The sequence below is a fragment of the Athene cunicularia genome, unplaced genomic scaffold (assembly GCF_003259725.1).
Source record: "Athene cunicularia isolate RWA unplaced genomic scaffold, athCun1 SCF_2, whole genome shotgun sequence".
In the NCBI taxonomy this organism is placed as follows: domain Eukaryota; kingdom Metazoa; phylum Chordata; class Aves; order Strigiformes; family Strigidae; genus Athene; species Athene cunicularia.
Window position 1 is genome coordinate 1173760 of NW_020799266.1, and position 26464 is coordinate 1200223.

The 26464-nt window shown below is 39.1% G+C and overlaps 2 protein-coding genes across 4 annotated transcripts in view; both read left to right on the top strand.

The window, feature by feature from the left end:
• Positions 1–2143: 2143 nt before the first annotated feature.
• Positions 2144–11371, top strand: RBM12 (RNA binding motif protein 12). Of its 2 annotated transcripts, none has more exons than XM_026867232.1 (2): positions 2144–2251; positions 6740–9404. In XM_026867232.1, the coding sequence occupies exon 2, from the start codon at positions 6762–6764 to the stop codon at positions 9402–9404; it is 2643 nt and encodes an 880-aa protein (XP_026723033.1). In that variant the 5' UTR covers positions 2144–2251; positions 6740–6761. The 2 variants fall into 2 exon arrangements, with proteins under 2 accessions (XP_026723033.1, XP_026723032.1); XM_026867231.1 differs by lacking the exon at positions 2144–2251 and adding an exon at positions 4948–5087 and having other exon boundaries at positions 6740–11371.
• The window catches only part of CPNE1 (copine 1), a 41174-nt gene continuing 16881 nt past the window's right edge, over positions 2172–26464 (top strand). The window contains exon 1 of one of the 2 annotated variants that reach the window (XM_026867233.1): positions 2172–2251. The gene's annotated coding sequence lies outside the window, so the exon portion shown is untranslated. Of the gene's footprint in view, positions 2252–6784; positions 6883–26464 lie in introns of those variants that run through there. The other variant, XM_026867234.1, reaches the window with a different exon arrangement.

A 26464-nucleotide genomic window follows, 5' to 3' on the forward strand; every position in this document is an offset into this window, starting at 1 on the left:
AGGCGGCTCGGGGCCGGTGCCGGTGGGGCTCGTCCCGGGGAGGCTCGTCGGGGCCCGGCGGCTGCGCCTCGCCCGGCCCCCGGGGGGGCGAAGCGAGGCGAGCGCTCTGCTCTTTGCGGGAAGAAGGCCCCTGGTGCCTGCAGCGGTGCCATTGCTCGTCGGGTTACCCTGTAAGCACTAGCGGAGTTACCGTGCAGTAACGTAGCGCTCTTCTGTATTAATAAAAATCAACTTTGTAAAAAAAAAAAACCAACCAAACCGAACAGCAAACAAAACCCAAAAAAGCCCAAAACAGACTAGTGTTGAAGTGGGTCCCAGGAGTCTGTGTGAGCTTTCTTTCGAAAAACCTCTTGGTTCTGGTTTTACTTAGTCTTGAACTTACCCATTCGTCTTAGTGATTTTCTTACCTCGATGTGCTGGCATTAGGCAGAAAAATCGGCAGGTTATTTCCTTGGTGGACTCCTAAAGTTGTTTCATCGGCTGTTTTGTGTCCAGCGGATGATGGTTGTTGCTGTATAGCTGATAGGGTATTGTGGAGTATCGTCTGTGAAGTCACAGAGGTGCGGTGTCAGCGTTGTGTTGGGAGCACCTGTGCTCTCTGGTAGATGGTTATGTAGTTGGTACGCTCTTGCAAATCGGATGATTGGAGAAGTTGTCATTAACTGTGAGAGTGATGGGTGGTTTTCTTTAAGGTTGAGAGAATTGAGACTTGCAAACAGAAGTAGATGGTATTTGTTGGAAAGTTTAAATACAGGAGAGTGGAGTTTTGCACTTTTTCTGAAGAATACTGCTTGGTTTTATGTTGTTTTACATCATAGCATGTTGTGTTAGTCCACTGCAAATCTTCAGCTTGTTTTCGGTATTGTGAAGAGGAACATATGCAACACTGTGGTTGCTATCTGGAAATACATCAAATTGATTTGTTTTTTTCTTCCAAATGGAAAGTTCCATGTGCATGAAAGATTTATCTGCTTCTTGAAGCAGGTGTGTTTTTGCATGAAAATTTTTTCAGGTGATTACACTCTTCTGCATTGTGAAACTGCTATTTGACACTGCTAGGTATGAAAGTATGTAGTTGAATCTTTCTAATATAGGATTGCTTGTTTCTATCAAAGGTCTAATAAAAAGGTCTTCTTTTCCTGAATGCATTTGCCGTTTTAATGTAAGTCTGAAGAGCATAGTTGTATCCTTCTCACTTGTAAGTCTGCTGTTAATGTTCTGGAAGATACGTGAGTATAATGTGTTTAATTACCTCTGTTAGGGAGTTTGTGGATAGTTTGGTAGTACTTTTTTCTCCAAGTTCACTTTGGTAATGATGCTTATAACTGGAAATGGCTTGTTTAGGTTGTGTGAGGAAGAGGCAGTTCTATCTGTTCTTAATGTGATTAATTCCTGGATAGTTTTCAAAGAATCACAATTTTAGTATGAGATGGTCTACTAAGCAATGAAAGAGCAAGGGTTACAAAATGCATATCTTGCCACTTAAAATGTTTGGCTATTTTGTTGAGTTGTAATCCCAGGAAGACAGTTTTTATACAGGAATGAAAAAAATGGTTATTTGATCAGGATCTGGATAATGCAATGACGGATTACAACTGAAAATGCAGTATGTCGGCGGGGAGCTCTTACTGTGTGCTCTGTAGAGGTGGCTGCTTAGAGGTGGCTGTGAAATGTCACTTAGTTTCACCAGTTTGTGTGACTCCTGAATAATTCTCCATGTGCAGCTATAGGGAGGTATTCTGAGGTGCTGTTTATGTTGCATTGTTCAAGTAAGAAGATGTGCAGTTGGAGAGAGAAGTGCCACTGTTGGTGAAGCAAGGGTTTTGTTAAAATTCAGGGTGTTCAAGTATTCTCATTCTTTGCCTTTGAAAGTGATTTGTTCACCTGTTGGTGATGGGGAAATTTGAAAAATTCTGAGTGTTTTCTGGTGGTTCTTATATTCTTTGTGGAAGGCATATTTATGTCTCGAAACCATACAAAAACTGCAGTGCGATTGCCAACTAGTCATACAGGGATAAGGTATTAGAAAATGCACTCTTGTGGCTGTTGTATGTTGCAGTGCCTTGTGGTGGTTGCAGGTTTGAACTTTCTATATGTACAGTTCTTTGTGGACTGTTACTGCTGTTGTTGCCTGCATTGATTTTTGCCTCCATTTATTCTTTATTGCAGTCTAAAAGTTGGTTTTAATTGGTTGCCCACAGGATTGGCTTGGCTTCTGCTACTTGTTAAGAAAAAACATCTGTCTTTGCAGGTAAGAGCCTTTGAATTGAAGACTTCTTTATGTATGAGTATATCTTAAGAAATATTTGAAGCTTTTGGAATCTGTGAATTGGTATCCAAACACTTGGGTCAAATAATCTATAGCTTGTTGCTTTACTTTGACTCCAACTGGTGATGGTGGTTCTGCCAGTGTTGTTCTCGTAAACAGAATTTTCTGCCAAACTAATGTTTTGTTGTTTCATCAGCATGTGGTAGTCCGGAACGCTCTCCCAGTTATTTTACACTTGAAAAATGTAGCTACTTTGCTGCAGGCCACAGGTCTGCATGTTCTAACTATCGGAGTTTAGAAGTGTACAGCAATTGGTTCTAATTAGGTTTTGCAGCATTTAAAGGGATCATACAGTTTCAGATTAGCTCACAGATGACTGTCTTAGTCTGACAGGTTGATTTTAGCCTTTTTTTTTTTTTTTAAAAAAAAAAAAAAAAAAAAGCAAAGCTGTAGTCTGCAGTTTTAGCTTTTGCTAGACAGTCTCGCCTGGATACTTAAAATTCCTCCTACAATACCAATGTTATTCCAGTTCTTAGTCTTCATCCAAGAATTGCCAAATACATTGCGTGTGTGTACTGCGTGGGTATTGTACTTTAATACTCCCCAGGGACTAAGCTGAATCTTCTAAACTCTTCTTAATTTGAAAAATGCATACATCTTAAAAGGCTACTCAGGTGTTTTTATCAGTTTGTGCATATGACCCAAATTCTTATTTTACTGACTAGCACATAGATGGAAGAGGTAATATTGTCATCTTGAACACCTTTTTTCCAGTGTAACGTCAACATTTTTAAAGATGTTACTGTCAAGATATAAACATGCTGTTACAGCTCATCAGATGAGTTAAATCAGGTTGATTGTTGGTAGCCCTTTAGTTCATTTTTGATCTTGGCTTGCTAATGGGGATGGATTGTCCACAGTACACTAGGATTTTGTGCTTCTGGTCTCTCCAAAAATATACCAAACACACAAAATGGCAACAAAACCCACTTTTGCCTTGAAGTACCTTTTTGTACAGGGGGAAAAGCAGGCAGTCTGAGAAGATCTCTAACAGCCCAACAAAAAAGCCTTCAGTGCACTTAACAGGCATGTAGCCAATTCTGTGTCTGAAGCTAATGTTGCCTCTGCATGTATGTTGATCTTTACAAGTGAACAGGGAAATACTTGAGCAGGCTTTGCTTTTTATTAGTTGGAAAATCTGAGTGGGTTATTGTCTCGTAAGTGCATTTTGGAAAAAAACAGACTTGTGAGTGTTCAGAAATGTACAATTTGGCTCTTGGTCCTTGTGATTTTTTTTTAAGTCATAGCAACGAAACTAAGACTTTGTTAAAGCACTGAAATCCTGAAAAATTTGAAGCAGTTATGTTTTCAGTTGGCAGAATATTCTTTTGCCAAAAATATTTGATGAAGTCCTTAATTCTTTTTATTCATACCATGCTATTGTTAGCTCTTGCTTAATAGCAAGCATTTGCTTAATATAGTGCATGGAATTAACAATGTTGAAGTAATTGCAACTAGTTTTTTTAGCACCTGTATGCCCAAGAAGCTGTTAGGGGCTTTATTGTCAATAGTGTTTTAGTGGACCAAAATAGAATTCTTAGTAACAAAACTACAAGATACCACTTAGCATTTATAATGAAGTTTTGAATTTAGTGCAAGATTGAAACACTTATTTTATCCCAGAAGTTATGTAAATGTTCAGATGCTTGAACTCTTAAGAATTCTTTTGTGACCTTATCCGTTAATTTGTCTTCTAGGCTAGATTCCTGGGATCATTAGTAACTGCAGTTATCTAGCAAGTGTCAGTTCTGATAAAGAATATATGGTGTTCTAAACCAGCACATTGGAGCAGAAAAACCTTCCTAAATTGCCTTTGTTCAGCTAATGGCCATACCAGATTGTCATCCCTTTTGCATTAGTAAGGCAATAACTAAAAGTAATTTTCCATTTAACACAAGAAACTTAGCATCTTAACTCCTGATGCATAAAAATTTCTGAAACTACTTTCTTTGTATAATAAGTAATAGAGAAAATGTAAACCTTCTAGCAAGATTTGCTGTTGTTATTGTTTTAGTTTTCAAAGCATAGGTGCAAAACCAGGCATGCTTTTATAGTGCTTGCTTGCCTCAGGATCATCCAATTCAAAAGCAATCCTGTGGCATAATGGAGTAAATTTTGGTTTTACAATACCCTTTAGTATGGCTTCCTTAGAGTAGTCTGAATTTTCGTTTTAACTTTAGTTGCAAAGATTGCTATCAAGGTTAGGCAAATTTAAAATAAAGCCACAGAATAATTGAAAAATAGTGCTGTTTTAAAGCAGTGTAAAAAGTCTTACGCTTTCTTAGATATGTACATAGCATAGATAGTTCTTACTTCGATGTGTTTTTTCTTCACATAGGCCGGTTATTTTGCTGTTGGAAAAGGATTGGGCAGTGAACCTTATTCTCAAGTTAAAAGTGTCACTATAAGAGATAAATGCAAGGATGCTGCTTTTGTTACCTCACCATGGAGATAGAAAAGTTGCTTTCAAAAAAAAAAATCCTTGAGGTTTAGTATATATTCTTTCTGTTGCGGCCATCCCTTGGTGGAGTAGGGTTTTTTTAGTGGTGTGTACAGTTAGACTTTTTTTTTCAGGCCTTCTCATGTTCGTCTTGCAAGTTCCAACTGTCTTTCAAGACCAGTGTAGTAAAGAATTAGATGTTCACAGTGAGTAGAGCAGGAGAGCTGACTTTGTGCCGATGGGCTTGTCTGCTGTTTCCTTGGTCTTCACACTTTTCTGGTGTCAGCTGGATGTGGGCCAATGCCCTGTAATACCCCAGTATGTTGCTTGAGTTCATTAGTGTATGGAAGTGGTTAGCTCTGGTTTATTGGGCAACAAAACAAAATACTTAAGTACCTATTTGAGTAACCTGAAGTTCCATTGTGCTAACAAAAGAATTGCTGCTTTTTTTTTTTTTCCCCTGTAGAATAATTGTTACTATTGTTGTCATTAAGTACTGAATTCAGCCTTACCTGGTGTGGTTAAATTGTTGAATAGTGTCTTTGCCTAGTAGTTAAGAATGTATTCAAGGCGTGGCTGTTCTAAAGCAATTGGAAGACCTGGACAGGCAAATGCAGGTGACTTAAAGATTTGACTGTATGCTGCGATACAATACTTAGCTGAATGTGGAATGTTGGGAGATAGTCACTGATTAGTTGGTCATAGCTTTGGTACACAGCCAGAAGTCTTTGGTGCACTGCTTCCTGGTGTTGCATTGTATCATCTGGTTCCTCCTTGATTTCAAATGCTGTTAATGCTATTTGTATGTGACTAATGGGAGCCTCGGACATCTTCCATACAGATACTGAACTGGCTTGTACTTAGGAAGCCAAGAAGTTTCAGAGATGAAGTTGCTCAGGTGAAACAGGGTGCTACTGCTGATGGTTTAGGATGAGAGGCTTGGATTCTGAACTGGTGAATAGTGATAGTATTAATATGATACTTTCAGTCTTTGTCAAGATTTACCTAGCTTCCTGTTTATCCTGAACCTCTGTTATGACTTCAGGCTCTTCTATAGAAGGTGTAGAATGTAACTGTCAAGATCTAGCTGTTCAGAATTCATCTTAAGCTTCCACTAACCTCAGCTGCAGAGGTAATTTACTTGTGCCCGAGATGGAAGGTGTAATATTAGAACATCTGCAACTATGAAAAAATTGACTTGGTTTTGACAGTTGTAAAGGTCAAATATAAATAGGATGTGCATAGGTGTTAATCTAGTTTAGGTGAGGTTTATATAGTCACAAAATGACTGGGGCTGGTTTAAAATGGTTAGCTAGCTTTGTGGTCACCTAAACCTCTTGCTTTTGCTAGGAGAAAAACAGATCAGCATAATCTAGATGATCCCTGTCAGGATGGTCACGTGAGTCTCAACTGTTGCTAGTTGTCCATACTGGGTTTTTGTTTGTAACCAACCCTCTGTTATGTTCTTCACCTGGCAGGAGATAAAAATCCCCCCTGTAGCCCCCAAAATGAGAGAACTGTATATTTCTCATAAGTTAGCAGAATTTGTCACAGTTACTTCGCCAGGTACAGTGAATACCATATCAGTGTATGGTAAATTAATTACGTTTGCTTGGCTATAAAATACTCATGTTGCTTATGTTCCATTAAATATTCAACTACTGATATAATAGTTCTGAATTTTACTGTTCCTTAGGTTTTTGGGTTTTTTTACTGACACTTGTGGGTCTTAGTTTAACAGTTATTTTGGAATTTCTAGTGCAAAATGTAAACTGATTTGTGTTGGTAAATGTTTAATACTTCAGTCTGTATGAAGTAAACATGAATAAGGAACTTGGAATATAAACATGCTAATCTTTACAAGATGTTGTTAGGTGTATGTAAACAAATATAGTAGATGGTGTCTGTAGGTAATTGCATGGTGTCATAAACAGTAGTCTGACATAGCCGTTGCCTTTTCTCATCTGCAGGTGTGTGTTGTTTCAGCGCAGCATGGCTGTGGTCATCCGCTTGCAAGGTCTCCCGATTGTGGCGGGGACCATGGACATTCGTCACTTCTTCTCTGGATTGACCATTCCTGATGGGGGCGTGCATATTGTAGGGGGTGAACTGGGTGAGGCTTTCATCGTTTTTGCCACTGATGAAGATGCAAGGCTTGGTATGATGCGCACAGGTGGTACAATTAAAGGGTCAAAAGTAACGTTATTGCTGAGCAGTAAAACTGAAATGCAGAACATGATAGAACTCAGTCGTAGGCGTTTTGAAACTGCCAATCTAGATATGCCACCAGCAAATGCTAGCAGGTCGGGACCACCACCTAGTTCTGGAATGAGTGGAAGGGTTAACTTACCTACTACTGTACCTAACTTTAATAATCCTTCTCCTAGTGTAGTAACTGCTTCTACTACTGTGCTTGAAAGCAATAAAAACATATCCACGTTTTCTACTGCCAGTATGGGGACTGCACCTCCAAATCTTGGGAGTACCTTTGGTAGCCCAACATTTGGCTCAACTATACCTAGCACAGCATCCCCAATGAACACAGTACCTCCTCCACCAATCCCTCCCATCCCAGCTATGCCATCTTTGCCACCAATGCCTTCTATTCCTCCAATACCTGTTCCACCTCCTGTACCCACACTGCCTCCTGTTCCTCCGGTTCCTCCGATACCCCCTGTGCCCCCCGTACCTCCAATGACACCTATGCCTCCCATATCAGGAATGCCTCCTATGAATCCTCCACCCGTAGCACCTTTACCCACTGGAATGAATGGGTCTGGAGCAGCAGTGAATATGAACAGCGGCTTGAATCCATTGTTTATTGGTCCCATGAATCCTGTAAATGCTATCCAGATGAATTCTCAAAGTAGTGTCAAGCCAATTCCGGTCAATCCAGATGATTTGTATGTCAGCGTTCATGGAATGCCCTTTTCTGCAACAGAATCTGATGTGAAAGAATTTTTCCTTGGGCTCCGTGTCGATGCAGTCCATATGCTGAAGGATCATGTAGGCCGAAATAATGGGAATGGACTAGTTAAGTTTTTTTCTCCTCAAGATACATTTGAAGCACTGAAGCGAAACAGAATGCTGATGATTCAGCGCTATGTTGAAGTTAGTCCTGCAACAGAGAGACAGTGGGTGGCTGCTGGAGGCCACATAACTTTCAAGCAAACCATGGGTCCCTCTGGGCAGTCGCACCCTCCTCCTCCCCAGGCCCATTCTAGGTCCAAATCTCCTAGTGGACAGAAAAGGTCACGGTCAAGATCTCCCCATGAGCAGGGTTTCTGTGTTTATTTGAAAGGTCTTCCCTTTGAATCGGAGAACAAACATGTGATAGATTTTTTTAAAAAGCTGGATATAGTTGAAGACAGCATTTATATAGCTTATGGACCTAATGGGAAGGCAATTGGAGAGGGTTTTGTCGAGTTCAGGAATGAAGCTGATTATAAAGCAGCTTTGTGTCATCATAAGCAGTACATAGGGAATCGCTTTATTCAAGTTCATCCAATTACTAAAAAGGCAATGTTAGAAAAGATAGATATAATCCGCAAAAGATTGCAGAACTTCAACTATGACCAGAGAGAAATACTCATGAACGCTGAAGGAGAACCAGGCTTGCCAAAACTGTGTGCACATATATCTAATATTCCATACAATATAACTAAAATGGAAATCCTTCAGTTTCTAGAGGGACTGGCAGTAGAAGAAAACTCTGTACAAATTCTCGTTGATAATAATGGACAAGGTTTAGGACAAGCACTGGTTCAGTTTAAAGCTGAGGATGATGCTCGTAAGGCAGAGCGTTTGCACCGTAAAAAACTGAATGGAAGAGATGTTGTTTTGCGTTTGATAACTGTAGAAGAAATGAGAGATATTGAGAGAAACCCACCATCTCAAGGGAAAAAGATACTGAAGATACCAATACAAGGAAATGCGACTGTGCCAGGAGCACAGGGCGCTGGTGGGGATGAGCATGCCTTCTTGGGGGGAAATTCTAAAGATGCAAACAATGGTCCTCCGTTTAATTTCCCTGGTAACTTCAGCGGGTCTGGCACATTCGGTCCCCCTCTACCTCCACCTGGAATAGGTGGCTTTCCTGATTCTAGACCAGGAATACCTTCAGTTGCAACTAGTGGTTTACCTGGTGCAGGTATTGAGGTCCCAGGTTTTGCAGGTGGTCCTGGTAATTTGAGTGGACCGGCAGGTTTTGCAGGGGGTCCTCAGACTTTTGGTAATGGTCCTGGCAATTTAAGTGGACCCCCTGCCTTTGGTGCTGGTCCTCCTGGAATTGCTAGTGGTCTTGGACATTTAAGTGGACCTCCAGGGTTTGGACCTGGACCAGGGAATATACATATTAGTGGACCCCCAGGTTTTGGAACAGGGTCTGGGAAGCCAGGACCAACTGTCATTAAAGTGCAAAATATGCCCTTTACTGTTTCTGTGGATGAAATTTTGGATTTCTTTTACGGTTACCAAGTGATACCTGGTTCAGTGTGCTTGAAATACAATGAGAAAGGCATGCCCACTGGAGAAGCAATGGTTGCATTTGAGTCTCGTGATGAAGCTATGGCAGCTGTTGTTGATTTAAATGACAGGCCTATAGGCTCCAGAAAAGTAAAACTTGTTTTAGGGTAGCTGTTAATATGAAGTAGTTGTAGAATAGATATTCATAGTGCTGTGATAAATGCATCTGGATTGGTTTTTATAGTATTTCCAGGATAGAACCTGTGGATTGTTTAAATTGTAAAACAGGTTGGTTTTGATAAGACAGAGCACTGGGTTAGCCATTACATAAGAAACACTGCAAGGATAGATGTGCAGTGGATTTTCCCGTACAAATATGTGGAGAAGCTAGACAGATTCTTAGATTCATCATAGAACTTTGGTAAACTATACTGGATACGGTGCTTATCAAGGAATCTCGACTGGTTTTATGTAGTTTTGGATAAGGGAAATAGATGAAGTCAGTGCAGCTCTTCAGTGGGTGCTCTTGCAAGCCATTGTAAAATAGATATTTCTAGATTTGGTTAAAGCTGGCTGAATTTGCTTTGTTTACAGGTCAAAGCTTTGTTTAAAGTCCTGATTTTACTCTGCAACTGAACGAATTCTCAGTGTACACAGATTAATTGTTTTGTGTATGTATCTTTTTTCCAAGATTTTCACTGTATGAACAGTTGAATTATGCCCATTGCTGATGTGTCTACCAAACTAATTCCTATAAGTATGAGCAGAATCGTTCTGTAAAATTCAAGCTGTTCTTTGTGGAATAACCTTTAGTTATTTATATATTGCAATTATAACTGTGCAGAATAAGACTTTTGCCACAAGTATAGTTAACCTCGAACATTATCATATGAGTTTTATAGTACACTTATAAAACATTTGCAGTAGAAGTAACAACTTGAAAATACTCATTATTGTTTAAGTAGCTTGATTTGTTAGGATTACATGAATTACTTGGGATAGGATCTTTGACACTAGTTGGATATTGATGTATTTCTCATGTGTCTCTTGAACTCCTTACATAGAGTCTCTGCTAAGAGAACCAAAGTGATGATTATTAGTAGAAGACTGGAGTCCAGCTAAAGTTTTTAATTAGTTTATTTATGAAAGAAACTTCTATCTTCAGCAACTCTGTCATGAATTACTGCTATGGGTGAATTCAGAGATAAAATTTATTTTTCTCCAAAAATTGAAAATACCGAGTTTACTATATATTTTTACAATAAAGTTGTGCTGTTGTATTCAAAGTCTGTAAAGAGTTGCCATTTTCTTTGCTGTGCAGTAAAACCTTCCATGGAAAAACAGAGAATTGGAAAGGTAGTAATTATGCAGGTGAAAAGTAGAATTATTTTGGTTCATCCTTGCTTGGCTTATGATAAATTTTAAGACTTAGGCATTGCCTGAAAAATCCTGCTATTCCCTGCAAATCATTGTACTTAAACATAGTAAACTCTAAACTGTTTTGTTATTTTTGGACAAAGAAAAACAGTGCCTTTTGGTGTTGCATATCATGGAACACTGAAGTGTATGGTCAGGCAAAATTGAGAGGTGCAAGTGGCAACAGTTTTATTCATGTGGTGTGTAGGAGAGATTCGAAAACCTGTGCAGCGCTGCATCCTGAGAGGATTTCACAGTACAGGAATATGTGGAAGGATTGTATAAAGGTGTACTTCAATAAAGAGGCGGTCGCATTACACGGATGCTTCTGTAATTCATTAGCATAATTTTGTTTTGACAGATTACTAGGTGGTCCCAACTTTTGAAAAGTCATGTGATTTGTATATACTGTTTAAAATTAAGCCTCCTGTTAATAAAACTGTCTGTCTCTGAAGCTTCATGTTATGCGTTTCAACAGTCTTTGGGAGTAATGTTTCAACAGCAGATCTTTGTTTCTTTTTTTTTTCTCTTTTGAAAGTCTGAAAGTACTCTTGCTGATGTCAGAAAGATGTGTGATTAGGAGTCAAGCCTTTCAGTTTATTTTAAAAATTTTGCTCTTTGTTTTTTAAACGACTTTTATTAAAGTTTCATACTATATTGGAGTTATTTGGGTGCTTGTTTCTTCATGTTTCAAATTAGAATAAAATTACTGAAAAGGAAAACTTGGCTTCATTGTTCACAGAATTGATTTAAGATATTAGTGTGCGTTGACTTGTGGAAACTGGTGATAACTTTTTTTCAAGTTCAAATGAATCACAACAATGCTTGCCTTGTTGTGAAATGTAATTAAACTACAGGTGTCTGGAATTAGGTACACAGTTCTGTGTTACTGTCTTGATTTCATGTCTTGATCCTCTTGGTAATTGATACAGGGTTATTAGTGTTTGTGTTAGACACGGCATATGCTGTGAAACATGCTTGTGTGCCTGTTCCTTTGGACTTTCTAAAAGTGCAGGTTTGTTTTGGAAATACTTCCTTTTCTGACTCTTGATTTTTCTGTATGGTCTGAAGATGTTTAAATGCTTACCCTATTAAAAAAAAAAAAAAAGCCGCAAGCCAATACAAACAGCCATTTGTGTTGGGAACATTGACATGGATGGAATGCTTAAGTGAAGGATTTGGGGTGGGGAAGGGGCTTTTCATCTTGCCAAGCAGTTGATGCTCCATATCTTTTTAGCATAAATTTAATTAGTAAATAGCCCCTCTTCCTTGAGAGTAGGCTCTTGGAAAAAAGGGAAGTTGTAGCATATTTAGAATTTCTGTGTACTATAAACAATACAACTGCTGTCCCACATAGCTACAGTTGATCCTTTAAAGCATATCTAGAGGAAAGTATTAAGTGTCACTTGCAAGTAGAAGTTTTCTCTAACAACTCACTTTGATGTTAGAAGCAGCCTTAAACCACATGTGAAATTGAGGGATACCCATATATTAATGAGACTATATGGCTAGATTTGATAAAATTGCTTATTTTGCATGTGTTTATGTTTGTGAATAGCCTTAAAAATAAGGGGTAGGACCTCTGAGGTCCCATCTCCAATGTGGAAGGTATGTAACTGCCCTTGCATCATATACACTTCAAGGCTGGCTGCTAACAAGAGGTAGCAACAGAAAGGATCAGCTGATGGACACTGCTCAAATTCGCAGTTGTTTTGGCTTTGCTTTGAGTGTCAGGAACCAACATCCTGCTTAGCCTTGGAACAATACAGTTGGTGACACTGATGTCCCATTTTCTTCAAGTTATGGAAAGAAGGTACTTGTGTTTATATAACTAAGTTGGTGTTTTTAGCAGTTCTGTGTTCATGTCTAAGTACTACTTCGAAAAAAAAAAGTGGTAAAGTGTTACATTAATGATGTGATTTCTGTTAAACATATTTTTGCCATCCCGTTCACAAGAGCAAGTATGAATGTAATAAATCATTCAATGCTAAACTTGTGACCTACATAGAACAACTGCAATAGTTAGATGAAAGTCTGACTTTAAAGTTACCACGTGTTCAAACAGTTACATGTATATATTGCAGTTGGATTTTGTTTTTAACACAAGTCAATTCTGTAATACCACAGACAACATTAAAGCCAGTTCTTTATCGGTGAATTGTTACCACCTTCTAAACGTAGATTTATGAGAGGTTTGAGGCTTTGTAGATTTAATGAAAATTGAAGGATACTTTTAATTCTAAGTAGTGTTCCTTTCATAGCATCTGATATTTTCCTTGAATTTTTTATGAGTAGAGAGGAAGATCAATGCAAAAATGAAGAGTATAGTTATGTTCAAGTTGACATTGAAGCTCTGCCTTCTAAAGAATGTACATGCTGGTCAGTTCTGCTAAACTGCTCAGGCTGTCCTTGAAGTTGTTGCCTGTAATGTGTTAAATCAGCAGCTTGTTTTGCTGAATATATTTTGGTGCACTAAAGACTGCAGACAAAATATTTTTCCAGTAACCTAGGCACACCATGGTGTATTAACTGTAAATAACAATTTTAGTTTCTCAGTCTTCTGCTGTGGTGGCTCCAAATCTGCTGCTTCCCATAGCAAATTCTGTTGGTCCTCAACATGTTGTTTGGTGGTGTGCACCTCTGAATGGTGCTGGCCTTCTGATCTGCAAAACTGAAACAACTACATATTATGGACTGCTTAAAGCCTCTGGTTGGACAACAGACCACTCTGAGACCAGTTGTTTTAAGATGATTATCCAGATACATGGATTATACCCTAAAAAAAAGGATTGCAGTTCTTGTTTAATACAGACTCTAGTGCAAACAAAATACTAGTTCCTATCTTTGACAAGATAATTGTTTGGAGGGAAGCAGTTTTGAAACTGGACTGGTATATTAGGGAACGTTTAGTTTGAGTCTAGAGACATATACGGATTATTTCTTTGTCAGTTTGCATCTTTAGATATTATGCAAGTCTTCAAAAAGAAAAAAAAAGATGCTAAATTCTGTTGCTGTAGGAGGTTTTTCAGTAATGGTGCCTTGGTCCTGGAAGCAGTGTTGCCAAATATATTTGCTCGTTTTCAGCCTTTTGCAGGTTTGCTGATGTTCCCTTTTGTTCCGTGGCTGTATATTCTTTCATGGTTTGGGGAAAACTGAGCTGGTTTGTATACAGAGCAAATGTCTCTTCCTCCTGGTGGAAGGGGAAGTGAAACTGTTAAATGCTTCTGCAGGAACAGTAACCTCAAGGGGTTCTCTTCTTATCTGTTTTTGGCAGGGAAAACATGATTGTAGTTGAAAGATTTGGCTTTCCCACAGAATGAAAATCTGTTGGTTGGTAGTATGCATTCGAGGTTTGTGGCTGTGTACTGAACTCTACTACTCTTTCCCTATGTTATGATCAGGTGGGTATACTATAGCTTATTTTCTATGCAGATGACTTTGTCAGTAATTTTCCTGGAGCTTTGTTACTATGTGGAATGCATGGCTGGTGTTTGTGCAGGCAGTGATTCCCACCTTCCTGACTTGAATGCTTTTCACTCAGGTGTAAATATCGTATGTGAGAAGAGCAGCCCTGAAAGTGTTCCTTTTCCACAACTCCAGACTGAACGCGGGTATTGGATGGTTTAGCTGTGACTCTTTTCACTCACTGGTGCTCACTTCTGTGCAGTTTCCTTTGTTATTATTCTGTTTATATGTATGTATTCACAGCGTGGCAGCTTAGAGAAGCAACCAGATAAATTCTGACCTGAGTTCCTTTACTGCTTCTGCAGAGTCAAAGCTTAATCCTTTATGGCTTTTTTCTCTTGTATGCTCTCATGTCTATAGCCTTAAGTTCAAATGGTCTTAGCAGTTGCTTCCCAAAAATTTTAAAGTAAGATCTCAGAAACAGTGAACACTATTTCCTTTTAACACAAGTACAATTTAAAAAAAAAATCAATTTTATAACTGTATTTACTGCTCTCACACTAGCTTTGCTGTTTTTACCCAACTTCTGGGAGGTCTTTTGTTATGAATTAATAGTGAACTAGACTGTAGTTACTTACTCAGTTGGTAATTGATAGCCAGGATAACTTCAAGAGGTAGAGTGGGAATTGGCTTTATAATAAGTACACAGTTGAGGGTGTATAATTTCCCTGTAAAGTTTAAAACTGAAAATTTAGGACTTGGCTTGCACAGGGAAAAGAGGGATTGATCCTGCCTAAAACTCTTGGTTGGCATAGCATGGTTGCATGGACTGGTTGTTCACTGCTTCTGGAAGGCTGGTGACTTTTTGAAATCTTCATATTCTATTTAGAGTATTGTTAACCACAGAATTGGTAGGATGCTATCGCTGATTTCTGACTGTCTGAAGGTAGGTGGTACTTCCAGCTAGCTATTTCATAGTTTCATTAGTTTAATTTCAACCATTTTCCATTAAATGTGACTGTGGATGTAGCATTGCTCCATGTGACAGTAGAAAGCTTAGAAATGCTTTCTAGTCACTTAGAAATGAAGGCAGATTTTGGAGGGAAAATCGCAATATAGTCAGAACCTAAATTACTTGAAGAATTCCTTTTAGGTAATTTTGAGTGCCTTTTATGATAAAATGCATAGGACTGCTGTCCCTAAGATTTCAAGCCTCTGTGTAGCATCTATTTGCTTGGTTGACCTTCTTGCTGTGGTGGCATTTGCCAGGATGTGCTCTGTAATATGATCTTTTTATGAAACTTTTGTTTTCAGCAGTATAACCAAAGCATTGCTGCTTGTTTTGACAGGGGGATGGATATGGAATGTGAAAAGTCCTTGCTTGCTTGAACAGGAAGCTTAACTTGAAAGTGAAAGTGATGGCTGCTGATACCATTTTGTTATTAGCCAAATGTTTCCATTTGTTTTTAGCCAAATGTTTACTAACGGGCAACATTTATAAATCCTGTGTTCTTGAGGAACACTACTGCAACCAGCTGCAAAAGCAAATAGCTTAATTAAAGTAAAATTAGGCAAGGAAGAGGGGAAACTCCTTTCTTTAAGGAGGGTAAGTGTTGTTAAATATTAATTCACTTGCCTAGGATTCCCCCACTGTATTCCAGCATTGCTGCAGAGCCAGTCTTCTGTTATAGGTCCAGTCTCATATGAATAAATTGAGTGATTTTTGTACCACTTAGAGCTCTCTTCATCTGTGAACTTGAAAGCTTTTAGGAGGTGAGGTAAGTGTGTGTGTGCAGGGTGATGGTGTGTAGCTGATTTGTCTCTAACCAGTAAGCCGGTGGCAGAAGTTTTCACCCTCACATCAAAGTCACATCAGCATTAACATCAGTGAAGTGGCATTAGGGTTGAAGTTGAGAGGTTGAGGCCAAACTTTCACTCTTTAGCAAAAACAAACAAGTGATGGCCTAATCTAATGAAGAATGTTTGTGGTTCAGAAACTTCAGCACTGAGCTTCTGTGAAAAAAGCAGTCTAAAACAATTAGTAGATAGTTAAATTCCTAAACTAATCTGAAAAATAAATTCAGTTGTTAATGATAGAATGTATGAGATATGTAACTGATCTAAATGACTTGATGTTAAGTCATTAAACCTGAGCCCTGCACAGTCTTAGAGGTAGTAAATCAGAATTGGTTTTGATGGTCAAGTCTGTTTTAAGGTTTTTAAAGACAACTGTAGTTGTTGTTGCTTAGGTCAGTAGTAACCCCTTTGAGTATGTAAAAGCATTTTGAGTAAACTGTGTGCCTCTCTTAAAGAAAAAAAACCTTTCGAGTTACATACACAACACCATGACATACTGCACAAATGTCCTGGATTTTTTGAAGGCCTTTTATGTCATCTGGACACTCATCCCTCCCTTTGGGTAACTGACATTGTATTTTAAAGACAATAATCCAAATGGCATTTCTTCCTTGCAATGCAGGCAATGTGTCGTTATTTCTTTGAATGAGAAGGTAGTATTTGGCTACCCTTATTACTCCAAGAGCAGACCGGAGAGTGTGCAGTTTTCCTTATGCTGGCTGGATTGTGCTACTTCTCATGTTAAAATTTGTCCTTAGTTCTGCATGTAAAAATAACTTCAAGCAGAAATAAGAGTTTTCTGAAAGCAAAAATGCTTTGGTTTAAACAAAACAATGATACACCAACATAATATAAATACTGGTAGGAATCTGCAGATAATGCTACATCTCTATGAAACAGCAGCTATTTTTACTGCAGCGACTTAGCTGAACACAACCACAGTATCATCATTTAATTCTGTTACTGTGAAAGGTGGGAGGAATCCCTGTAATTGAATTCTGTGCCAGCCATGGTGTGGCGGTGTAGTAACCTTCCTCTACATCTTGTTTAGTCTTGAAAAGGTAGTAAGAACCCGTTGTTTTGAATGTTTTTGCGCAGCCCACACTCCAAGGTTGCTTACATGTATAACATGAAAACAAACACTGTTTTAATCTTCTTCTGGTCTTCAGATCTTCTGCTACTGCATTAGGTACATGTAAAAGCCCTGTTGGTGAAGACTCTGCGATGAATGAACTGGTAACTTGCTGAGCCTGTCTGATGTTTTATCCTGGCTGCTGCCTGTCGCAGTTATTCAGCCTTTCTCTTACGATGCAGATAGTGCTCTGCGGCCCAGAGAATGGGCAGTTTGTAACCTGAGATTCCCAGTCCACCTGATGGTGATAACTCCCAAGTTTCTCTACTTAGAGTAAATGTAACTCAATTCTTGCTTTTACAGCTGTTAAATTTACTCTAGTTTTTTCATCAGAGAGGTTTTTGCTCAGAGAACTAGTCTCTGCCTCAGTTTGGTCACGTTTATTAATTTGACCATGTTTTATTCATTTGACTTTGAGAAAATAAAAATTCTCACTTGTGGGAGAATCTAAAGCTTACTAGCGTTGGGTTATGGGAGTTTTCAGGTTAACCTGCAGAGGTGTGTTTTCTAAAGGGTATGGAACACCATTATAGCAAATTCAAATGTAGTAACAGACTTTTTTAGCGTATAGGTTGAAAAGTATTGCAGTACATATACTATGGATAGCAGACACAGAAGCAGCACTTCAGGAAATACTTCTCTGCAGTTGTAGAATCCCTTCTCCCTTAATGCAGGGAGATTGTATGGTCATTTTGGCCCTTTTGGCACTGAGACAGGCAGAATAGCTTGAATCCATCATAATGGGTTTTGCTTTTGGGGAGGTACATTGGCAGAAGTTGGACCTGGCAGAAAACAGAAAAGGGATATGAGGTCAGTGTGATGCTTTGTGGCCTTTAAATACTTTTGTTAGTCTGGATAGAAGAGAGAAAAAAGAACTTTTAAAATCCCTTGCCATATCCTTTCCTTTGTTCTGCTTCCTTGATGTCAGGTTTTTGTGGTAGTGACTTTTTTTTAGGATTTTTCTGTTTTGAAGCATCATCGTTCTGCAACAGCTTAGGATGGAGAAGTGAAGATGTTCGTACTACAGATGGTAATAATTTAAGTGGCAGAAAAGTATTATGGGGGGTGTAAATCTCTTTCTTAAAAAGAACTATACTCAAAAAAAAGCATATACTCAAAAGGAGAAAGACAATGTTGGCATAAGGAGGACTGAACTTGTAATAAATAAATCAAAAGCAATTTCTTATGAGTGTTGCAGAAGCAATATTGTGGGATTTTTCCAGATCATATTTCATGAGGAGCTAGATTCAAGATTATAAAGTCCATAAAGAAGAAAGCCTCAATTAAATAATGTGAGGGTTAGCATGATTCTGTAATGCATGAAAACTTGAACGGTTGCTTCTTTTATATGTCCTTACCCATTTTTTAAGCAAGAGTTGTCACTGTGCAGTAATAAGTGCAAAGCAATGGAGAACAGTCCAGAGAATTCATCTGGTGTATCTCAGCCTTTTTTTTTTTTTGGTGATCATTCAGCAGTGCAACACAAACAAGAAATATGGCAAGCTTTAACTAAGTGGCTACTGCTACTATGTGGTCACCAAAATTCTTCAATAATGTCAATTTGATAAAAAGAAATATGTTCAGTAATACATTTTATAACATCTTATTTTGAACTCATGCTGTTCATACAGTATGTCCTAGTCTAGACAGATGGACCTTAATGAGTTTGTGCCTGTCACCTGCGTAATATCACAGCTGTGTTTGGGGGAATGGGTAATATGTGAACTCTAGAGTTAAGTACAGGATGGTTTAGATTTCCAGCCTTTGGGAAGGGTGGAAGTTGCTAAAGGGGTTGGCACAATGAACACCAAGACGTCACCTCAGAAATCGTGGGTGTAAGAGGGGGTATGTTGATGTACTTGCAGGTGAAGCTGCAGTGTAGCTGAAGAACCAAAGAGGAGAAATATGCTGTAGTCTTCAGTTTCAGTGTAAGGAGTTTGAACTGAGAAGTGGAGGATTGAGCCATACCTAGTTTGATTTAATTTGAGGTAGGAGACAATGTTGAGATGTTTGTGCCTGAGATGGGAATAGCTGGAGTTTTAAGGGAAAGAATAAGGCCTTACTTGAGAAAGTCAAACATTTGCGATGTAAAATGGCATGTTTGGGGTTGTTATAAAAGTCAGTGTGGTTAAGCTTTTAATTGTTTTTCAATTAAGTTGTTCTTTACATTTCAGTAATAAATATTTGAGAGTTACAGAGGACGGGGAATAAAAGCATCTCAATAAGAGTATGAAAGGAGTGAAAAATACTTGCTTGGTGGGAGAAGTCAGTGAGCACTTCTAGGATTGCAGTTACTGTTTCAGTTGAAGCCACATGAATGGTTGATCCCAAAGCCCCAGCCTGCTTTGTTAGTTTTTCAAGGAAATTATTTTTTTATATTCTGTTACTAAATGCTATGGAGAACTTTGAAATGCCTGTTCTGTTGTACAAAGATCTTCAAAAAGTAACTTAGGTTTTGCTTCAGTTCAGGTGTTAATTTGAACCCCATTGTAGTTTAATGTATTACAAACTAATATCTGAAATAGAATAAATGTTGATCAAACCATTTGTTTTTACTTATTTCTCAGAAAAGTTGAGAGAGTGTGTGTGTGTGCGCGCGCATATATACATATACACACACAGATATATATATATATGTGTGTGTAAAGGCAATGCACAGGCCTTTCTTTGAACTTGTTAGTTGTGATTAAGGGTGATTTTGGTGGTGCATAAGTTAAACATTGAACAGTATAAAGGTGAACTTGTGGAATAAAGTGTTGTTTCCCTAGAGTTGGGACATAGCTCTTCTTCATTGGCAGGGAGAAAGTTGCAGTAAAGAAGATGAAATCATTGAAGTTCTTGTTAGCATTTGCTGCTGGAAATTACAGTCCCATGTGTGATTTTTGTGCTTTATTTCATCTTTTTTAAAAACTGTTCTAAATTTGTTTTTAGTATATAAATGGGAGCTTTGCCTTCTCAGTCACTTTCCATGTATGTTTTGGAGGTTGGATTGCCACAGCCCACACTTAGCACTTGTACCTGGGGGCTGCCTTCAGATACAGAAAAACCCAAATCCTTGTGGTGATGCTGGAGCTTCAGGGTTCATGTGGAGACAACTTGGGAAGTCGAACTAGATCGTAACTTCCATGTGTGTCCAGTAGTGCCTTAGGTGCTTAATAGTCAATAACCTCTTTGTGTAAGGCTTGTAGTCAAATTCAGAGTTTGGAAAGGCTTGTCTGGGCTGGCAGCTGTACTCTGCTTACCTCTGGTTATGGCTTGGAGTGGTTCAATGTCAGCACAGCCTCAACACGTCACCACTGCGCCCTGTCAGCCTCCCACTGTGTGTCCGTCCTCCCTGAGAGCTCTCATCCCTGGGATGAAGGCTGGCTGGTGGGGCCAGAGACATTCTTTACCAATACTGAATTAAGCTGCCAGAGCAATATGGTTAGAAAGGTGTTCTTAATAGTATTCAATATTCTATTTTTTTAACAATTAGGAGATGCCTTTTGTTTCACGTTTTATGTCAAGTTCATAATAATGGTTGATTAACCTCCTTCCCACAAAGTTTTGATTCATCAGTCAAGATATATGGTGACAGATAACTTGGAACACAGTATAGAGAATACCAATTTATTATCTGCCTGGAGTAAAGCTGGTCTTAACGGTACCTGCTCCAAACTCTCAGGAATAATGAAATGATAGAAAAAGTTAGTCATTTATATTCTCTGCAGAGCTTCTGGGCTGTGGGATGAGCCTCTGTGGCCCCTGAAGAGCTGGTGTGCTGGGAAGAAGCTGTATTTAATAATATTTGTGGACTGTGATCTTTTTCAAGAGACTCTCTTAATCTCAGTTTAAAATAGAAATGCCTTTAAGTACATATAGTGATACAAACCTAGCTTTATAATTTCTTTTATAGCCTTATGGAGTTCAAGAAAGTAGGATCACATTAGAATTTTTATTTGGTGATACATTTAGGAAGTGATGCTGACACAGCAGCGTCAGCTTTGTATTATCAAAACCTGCTCCCTGAAAATTGAACTAGTAACCCAAGAGAGCACTGTTTCTGACGGTCTGTGCATTCAGGGTTCAGAGCAGGAGAAGATAAGCTGTTTTGAGGAAAGTAGGGTGGTAACTGCAAGGTGTAGGATTAAACTAAGCAGTGGACAAGGAGGGGACTATGTTAGGTTGTTGGGAAGTGCGATTTTTTTTTTACTGTGGTGGTCTGTTACATGTGTTGGGTGTATTTCTTGAGTTATTGGGTAGCATAAGGCCAAGATGATAAAGACTGCAGTTGGTACATACCGCTGGCAGAATTGCTGGCATTTCTGTTGCATTTGTAAGCAGAATGTAAGGCAGAAACTATAGTTGGTCCAATACAAAATAAGATCATTAGAAATTAAAGCCTTAAGTTGGATTTAACCAAGTTCTTAAATTAATGTGTAATACTTGGTATATGCTGAAGTAGAGCACGTTGGGTATCCTGTACAGAGTGATGTAGTTGATGAGAATTTATTAGTGTGATTAACTAGGAACAAACTGCAGGTTTTCTTGTGCTGTATCCTTGCTTATATTCTGCCTTATGTGGAGCAGTGAAACCAAGCTGACCCCCAGGACTGGATTAGGTAACATTTTCTCTCCAGAAGACATCACTCCTGGCGCTACTAAAAATGTGCTGGTGGCGTTTGATGCTATGAAGTCACCAGGTTATGTTTTTTTGTTATCCAGGTGACTCTGTGGGTTCTGTGAGCTTCCATACTGCAATGATTTAAGTCACAATCCCCCTCTTGCCTGTCCTCCCCAGCCTAAAGGGAAAGGGGAGCTTCTGGCTCTCTGGCTTAGTGGGATATGGAAGCATACAAAACCAAATGTAATTCAATCATTTTCACCTTACGTGGTCTAACACTTGATCCTTAGTCAACTAAATAGTGGCACCTACTGCAGAGGGCTAAGTACAGAGGAGTTTGTTCATGTTTCAAACACTCCTGTGTGTCATTTTGGGGAAATGCAAGACCCTCCGAAGTCTTGAACTGGGACAGTTAAAATCATTTCAGCATTCTTGTTCTGGAGCTTGCTTCCAGCGTAGGTAGACAGTGATTTTTTCTCTTATATGTGATTTGCTTTTAAGCTTTGGTTACACAGAATCACTGGAATAATTATAAATTAATGCTAGATTTATCTGTGGATTTTGGTTACGTTGGAGAATGTTCTGTATGAAAGGAAGTTGATTTTTCTGTAGAAACACAGGAAAGGGGTTGTAAGTTCCGAAATGCTTATATAGAACTTAAGTACCAGGTAATTCCTTATTCTTAATGTACCTCCTGTGTGATTATTTTTTTTTTCTTCTTTTCTTCCCTATAATGTAACATTATTTTGGTCTTGGTTTGATTATTTAGGATCAGCTTATTTACTGTTATGCTTCAATTAAGTGTGGAACAGCTTTGTTGGAAATACGGGATTTACCTTTCCATGTGTTCCCACAACTATAAACAACAGTTTCCACAGCTATTGGAGTTCATGATCTTCTTTCTGGGGAAGAGGTGGTATGCATAGTAAAAATCATTCTGACTTTTAAAATTGGACTTCAGGTTGGTTGTCTGAGCCTTTCTTAAAGTGTGGACTTGAGTTTTCTTGTCTGAACCCTTCTTAAACCATACTTAGTCCGGAGCCATTCTGTGTTTTACTTGAATAACTGGGAACAATGTCTGTTTGAGCAGTGAAAGACTTCTATGGAATATGCGCTCAGGATCGTACAGACTTCTGTGGATAGCATTTTGCTCTAGAGTTTGAGGGATAAGATGCGTGACATATTATTTTTCATCAGAATGTGGTGTTATATCATGTGCAATTCTAACTAAAGGCAAAAAATATAGGTGCCTGATGGATCTGAAGCTGAGTGTCGGACACTCTTCCATTGAAAAAGGAATGTGCAGAATTCAGCTCAAGATGAAACTTCACAGGCCTTGCCTCTCAGCAGTGAGATCTCAGAATTGTGGGAGCATTGGATCAGATGTATGTGGCTATTGTAAATATAAATTGTTGACTGTGAGGGTATAACATAACATCAGTTGTGACTTCAGAGGCTATTTCTAACAACACTTGCTGAGTGTCTTGCTTATGCTGCTTTTCTTCTGAACCTGCTATGCTGGGATGCACCCTGGTGACTCTGTTATGTGTTTTAAATAGCGTTTGAACTTTAGATCATGTTTGGAGTTCATTTTTACTTGGCAAACTGAACTTCTGGTGTTGGAATAGTCTTGTAACTTCCAGACCATGCTGTACCTTAATCTGTCAGTGGTAAGTTGGAAAGACTGTTAAATTGTTGTTGCAAGCTGCTTTGGATTTATCCATTGTTTTCTGTAAAGCAAAAGTTTCAAATAATAGACATCAGTATTAATTATTGGGGGGAGGGCTGAGGGGGAAGATAAGAAATCAGTGAATTTTAGAATTTCCGGAACTGTTGGAAAATAGAAAAATTTCAGTGTTGCAACAAATGTAAATAATTCTGTCATAGTAATGATTTTTGTGAGTCTAAAAACTTAATTTCTTTTGTGTGTATGAATAGATACAAATATAACTGTGCTCTAGAAAACTCAGTGAAACAACATGAAACTTGTTTTTCAAATGTTGACTGGAATCTGCAAGCTGAATGAGATTGGTGTTCTTGGAATGCATACCAAGGAAAAAAGGAGGGCTATTAATAAAAATAATAAACCCCCAACTTCTTTCAGTTCAGTTACACCAAACTATACTTAGCCTGGGATCAGAGTCTTTGTGCACTGTTTGAGCACAGTAACCACTAGAACCTTTTTCTCTCATGGTGTATCTCATCGCTTACGGGTGCTGTGTAACAAGTGCTACTGCTTGGTCGGTGTTGCTCAAAACCTTACTGATGGTTCAGTGCTTGCTCCTTGGGAATAAGCTGGCATGTGCCAGCTGGGCAGTTTTCAAAGTGATGAAATATCAAGATGATGGCACAAGGTTGTGTGGAAGTTCAGAACACAGAAGCTTGAGAGAAAATAAAACATTGTAGATTTTTACTTAGAGAAGCAGGATGGGAGGTTGCATTAGGCATGGGGTTGTTCCAAGTGCAAGTGCTGATTGCTGGCATTCTTGGAGCTTTCAGGATGGTCACTCGTCTTAGAGGAAGTGAACAGAGCCTTTGTGGCGAGAGGTAGAGATGAAAGTCAACTGATATTTCACATGAATAAATTCAGGTTTTTAGAGGAAAAGAGATTAATTTACTATAGTAAAGTACAGTTTACTATGAAGAATGAAAGTAAATTCCAGAGTTCTTGCTTTAGGGGGTGGAAGAGAATATTTGAGCCAGTGGTTATCATCACTAAATCCTGTTTGTGCTTGGGAATGAAAATGTATCTTTTTAGGCTTTTCAGATGCAGACAGGTTTCAAGAGATTGGCACTTCTCCCACAAACTGTGCAAGCAGGATAACTGGGTGAAGGTGCTTACCTAGAGGCTAAGCAGATCATCAGGCATGACTGAAACGGATGTTGTATCTAAACAGACCACCTACTCCTTGCTCTTGCTGCTGAGATACCTAAACTGGTCTATGATTAGTATTTTCTGCTGCTATTATTCAAGGGATGTGTTGAAACTGGAGAACATGATACAGTGTATTTGGAAAGCTGTGAAGTGGAAAAGCTTTGTGTGGACTCTTCAAAGATGTCTGTAGGCAGCAATATATAAACAATTTCTGGCTGATGTTCAAACTGATGTTTTTAGATTAATCATGAACTTTTAATCTGTTAAAGAGCTATCCCTCTTCTTTCCATAAAGGTTCTGTCTGTAGTTGTTAAACCTGCTTTCTTGTTATCCCCCAAGTTGGTGAGGAGAGAGTGAGGACAGCCTGTTAGAAGAACAGTTCCTGCTCAGCTGCTCCAAACAACCTGCCTGGCTGTACTCTGTTGTTCAGCAGAACATCTCGGCTGTGTTTCAAGGGAAATCCTATGCCATTACTAAATCCAAAACAGTAGGATGAGACAGCCTTCTGGGTATTAGCATACTGAAAGATAAATCCTTGAAACAGTGGAGTATTTTTCATAACTTCATTGCTACTGCTCTGGAGAAGAGATTCAGATAGCAGATGGGAGGTGGTTGGGTTTGAGGACTTGCGTCACGTCACCTCCTGGCTTCATTGTGTGGTTTAACAGTTCCCATCTCAAACTTTTAACTTTTCCTTATTGATGCCTTTATAACATGGAATAAATATGTCCAGACTTGTTCTGCATGCAGCTTAATACCTGTAGTAATGGTTTCCTTCCAGAAGGGGACTGCTGCTGTTTGGGGATGCTAAAGCTTAAGGGGAGCTGTTTTGTTGAGGTCAACTTTACTCCTGATCCTTTGTGCTCTGGTGGAGAGGAAAGGTGGTTCCTGGTACTGTCTCCTGTTGGTACAGAAATCTCTGTTGCAGCAGAGAAGTGTTAGCATGGGAGCCAAGGCTGGCTGTCCTGATCTTCCTTGTTGTCAAACAGCTGGTGTCATATGAATGTGTATGGTTGTCTGTAGAACTGCAGGCTCTGCGGACGTGAGGCTATGTGAGATGGAAGCTGGTCTTGTGGAATGGTATGTGTCGGTAAAGAAAAAAGCTGATACCTGTGACTTGTGATTTTAGGACAAACAGACTGATAAAAGGCAACGGTTTCTTTGTGAATATTTGTGAGTTGAAGGCAACTGAAGTGGAAGATGGATGTCTCCAACTAGTAGTCTGAACAGTTGACCAGACTGCTTCCAACTAGCCTCTTTGAAAATGCTGGTGTTGAAGCAGGTGATGATGATGATGACCTTAGCAGGAAGCAGATCTATGATCCTCTTGGCCTAAAGCTTTGCTAGTTCTTACTGGGTGCTGGTTTTGTCCTGCCACCATCACTGGAGCATCGAGTCCTGTGCAATAGTGTATTAAGTGACGTTGTTAACATCTGTCCAGGGCATACTGGGAGGTCTAAGGGATTAAATGTTGCCTAATAAAAGCTCATCTCTTCATTGAGATAAATATTTACACCCTGCAAGTGTGAGAAAGCCGTGTGGACACTCAGATGCTAGAAGGACCAATTATTTCCTTGCTTTCTGAACTCTGAAGGAGCTTCTCTGAAATATTCACATTTAAAGTACTTGCTGGAGGTCTCAAGCTGCCCAATCTCTTAAATGTTTTGATGCTTGAAGGCTTACCTCTTCAATTGTGTCTTGAGAGTTGTAGTTGTTCCTTGAACAGAATTGTCTGCCGTTTGATAGGTAATAAAACTTAGTTATCACCTCGTTACAAGACAATACTACTTTTTTTAAAAGACAGCCCTGAAAAGAAAGGGGGCTCCGCAGCTCCCGTGGCCGAGCTGTGAGGATTGCAGGGTGGTCTCGCTGGCCCGGCAGGCTTTCACCCCCCTCCCCTGTGTTAAGCCAGTTTCGGCCGCTTCGGGGGCTGGTGGCGTTTG